Below are 3,482 nucleotides of genomic sequence, written 5' to 3'. Positions count from 1 at the left end.
CACACTCACTCTCTCTCACACACACACACACACTCTCACACACACTCATACACACACTCACACTCTCTCTCACTCTCACACACACTCATACACTCACACACTCACACACTCTCTCACACACACACTCATACACACACTCACAGTGATGTATCATTTGCTTACATTGCTTACCTCTCCTCTTCTCTCAGTTTAAAACATCTATTCCTAAAATCAAACCTGTTGGACGATTGAGAATCAAGCAGCAATGTACAAGGTGACGTTTAATGCGTCTTACGCATCGTATTTCATACTTTAGCTGCATCTGTCGATGGCGCTGACTTCTCTCTTTGTACCTCGACAGTATTAAGAAGTTGAAGTCTAAAAATGAACGAAAGCTTTGGCGGAAACAACACAAGTTGGCGACACGTTCTGCCTGTCAAGAGAGAAAGGAAGTATCGGCTGCGGACGCCTCTAAAGACCCGACGGCAGAGAGAGGTATCCAAATACATATCATTATAATAATGCTTATGAAGTTAGGACTTTTCAAGGCTAGGGTGCAGAGTTTAGTAGAGACACTATGACATGTTCCCTACTAATATCAGCCACTGCTAAATTATCCCTAGCAATAATTTTGATCAAACAATTAAATATCTGTTGTCTGCCGTTACGTCTCCACCAATGCCACAATCAAACCTCCACCCGTGATTCAAGGTCTAGAAATCACACTTTCAAAATGAGACACAAACGGTTAGCTTTGAAACAAGCGAGTAAATGACAGAAGTTTCATTTTTGGATGAACTATATTGCTTATTTTGTTTTATTTAAGTTATTTTAAGTAATTTCTGAGGCCCTCTGGTGGGACCCCTGGATGAGAACCGCTGTTAATAACACTGTATCTCTGTTCTTATCGTTCCTGCAGAGACACCCAGAGACTGTATTTATGTGGACCGTGTTTTACATCAAATTCATGATAACAAAGGACTTTTTAAAGAAGAGTCAGTGAATATTTCTTGCTTTTTGGTGCATCTGCGGCCGTGGCTGGATTTATTTGAGAGTAAAGGACATGAGAGCGTGTTAAACAGCCGTAGAGACCCTGGACCTCTGTGGGAGCTGGTGGATCTTCTGCTGGAGTCCAGAAACCGGGTCTGGGCTCGAGTCTTCATCGAAACGCTTGGCCTGACGCTTCATATCAAACCCAAACTGCAGCAGTGGGCTCAGCAGCTCGATAACGCTGGTGCGTTTCATTCACACAGCTGTTCACTTCCACATCTTCTGACTAAACGTCTCTGTTTTCAGAAATCTGAATATTGTGTACAAGTGTCCATCATTAATCAGTCTGATGTGTGTCTCCTCCGTCAGGTCTGAAAGCCGCGGAGTCGTTCGTCAGTCGTTACAGCTCTCATCTGGAGGAGTTGTACCTGAAGCCTCTGCTCACGTTCGCACCGCTGCAGGAGACACTCATCGAGAAGTTCGGCACCGTTCCGGAGTTATTTGACCGTGACGGTTTAACTGTAATGGAGTACTTAAGACAGGCTCCAGCTAAAGAAAAGCGTCTGTTTATTTGGACTCTAGAGTCGAATCGAGAGCGCTATCACTCCTGTCACTCCATTCTCGATCAATATTTTGAAGACGGTATGTAAATCAGAACAAGTGTTTTATATGTGAAGGGAATTTTCAAATAAATTATTGTGTTTCTGTGTCTTTAGACGCTGTTTGTTTAGTCATTAAAAAGACGGATGATGACGAGCACATGGTAAGAGACACGTTCTGAAGCGTTCATTCTGAAGTGCTTAGTCTGAGTTTGAGTAGATGACTCTTTCTGTGTGTGTGTGTGTGTTTCAGAGCTCAGTGTTTAAGAGTAAAAGCAGGCATAGCAAGAAGAAGCAGAAGGAGTTAAAGGTGAGCGTGGTCAGTGCCGCGGCACAGGATCCCGGCGTGCTTGATGCTCATCTGTGTGTCTGTGTGTTTCAGTCTGTTATTGTGCTGTCTGGAATGAGAGGTGGACATCCGAGGGATGAGGATGAGGAAGATGAGCTGTTCTCTGAGGAAGATGCTTTGTGAGTTCAGAGCCGTTGCGTGTCACATACGTGAAGCGGGTCAGTTTCAGTGACGTTGTGCGTGTGATGTTCCAGGATGTTCCTGAGCAGCATGGATCCGTTCAGCGTTCCCGAACACCTGCGAGAGCAGCTGGAGGAGTTTGAGGAGCAGTACGCCGGATCAGCACACCGGAGCCACTACCAGAGAATCCTGGACAATAACCCCGACCCCACTAAAGAGAGTTTATACGAGTACGTCTCACCTGTGCTTCTGCTCTCCGCATGATTGTGACCGGTGTTGGGGTAATGCATTACAAGTAGCGCGAGATACGTAATCAGAAACAAGTAAATATAGTTAGTTTTTTTATATAAGTATCAGCAGTTTCCCATGTATTGACTGACAGCTCTCCTGTGCTCATGTTGAGAGGATCAGGAGTGAGTGCAGATGCGCTGTGTGAACATGATGCTACTGTAGATCTAGAACAGGGATGGGCAACTTTAATAGTAACAAAGCATTTTTTCTCCTTTCTGCCAAGCGGCCAGATTACTAATCCACGTCCACACACCTTTTACACCGTCTTACTCCATTTCCTTTTTATTGAAGGAAATTAAAGTATAACTAATGTAATTTGTTTTTAAAGATTTTATTAACTATAAAACTTATGCAGTTATGCTAATTCAGAAGGAAAACTTTGTTGTCAGTGGACAGAAATATTCCCCTGACAAGCCAATGTAAACATCTCTGTAAATCTGCAACAAACAAATATACAGAGGTCCTTTTTTTATTAGTGGCCTACAGAACATTCTCAAAACAACATAAGAGGACAGTTAAAAAGGGCTCATTCAAAAAAACAAAGTTATTCTAAATGGTACCATAAAATAACCTGGTATCTGCAGGATGTTTAAAATCAAATTTAAGACCTTTAAAGACCTTTTTAAGATCTGCACTTCACATTTCAGCCTTTAAACAATTTTTAAGAAAAGGGATGAGTCAAAAGTATCAGTTATTATATTAATTTAAACAATTATTATCAATTATTATATTAAATAACATAAATATATCTTAGTGTCTTAATTGTTTAGATTTTTATAATGCATTAGCTTTTTTGTCGATCCGCTGGTTCACATTTAAAAATATGTAGCAGAAATAGCAGAAGGGCTTATTGAAAAAGCAGATTCGTTCTCTGCCAGCAGGAGGCGCTTTCAGAACGGCAGAAATACAGTGGTTTCCCCGGTAACCGCAGTACACAAAGCTGACTGCAGTGCTCAAGTTTATTCAGTGAAATCATAGCCTTTTGAAGTTTAATCGTCATATTAATCCATATAGCAATTCTTGTCTTTCCGTCCCCAAAGACCTCTTATAATTTAGACTTTTTGTACCATTTAAGAGTCTTCTTGGCCTTAAATGTAAACAATTTAACTGAAGATGTTTTAAGGACCTGCAGAAAGTATGCCTACTACTTCCAG

At 41.4% G+C, this 3,482-nt stretch overlaps 1 protein-coding gene across 1 annotated transcript in view; it reads left to right on the top strand.

Annotated features, from left to right (window-relative positions):
- LOC107676488 (E3 ubiquitin-protein ligase TTC3) overlaps positions 1-3,482 on the top strand; it is a gene marked incomplete at its 5' end in the record, with an annotated part of 40,955 nt that overhangs the window by 29,802 nt on the left and 7,671 nt on the right. Inside the window, 8 exons of the mRNA XM_016471043.1 lie at positions 189-253; positions 341-474; positions 899-1,213; positions 1,339-1,611; positions 1,686-1,732; positions 1,822-1,878; positions 1,951-2,036; positions 2,112-2,267. Coding sequence (XP_016326529.1) covers positions 189-253; positions 341-474; positions 899-1,213; positions 1,339-1,611; positions 1,686-1,732; positions 1,822-1,878; positions 1,951-2,036; positions 2,112-2,267 — 1,133 coding nt within the window. The remainder of the gene's footprint in view (positions 1-188; positions 254-340; positions 475-898; positions 1,214-1,338; positions 1,612-1,685; positions 1,733-1,821; positions 1,879-1,950; positions 2,037-2,111; positions 2,268-3,482) is intronic.

The sequence above is a fragment of the Sinocyclocheilus anshuiensis genome, unplaced genomic scaffold, assembly GCF_001515605.1.
Source record: "Sinocyclocheilus anshuiensis isolate Anshui unplaced genomic scaffold, SAMN03320099.WGS_v1.1 scaffold3935, whole genome shotgun sequence".
Lineage (NCBI taxonomy): Eukaryota > Metazoa > Chordata > Actinopteri > Cypriniformes > Cyprinidae > Sinocyclocheilus > Sinocyclocheilus anshuiensis.
This window is presented reverse-complemented; position numbering and strand designations above follow the sequence as displayed.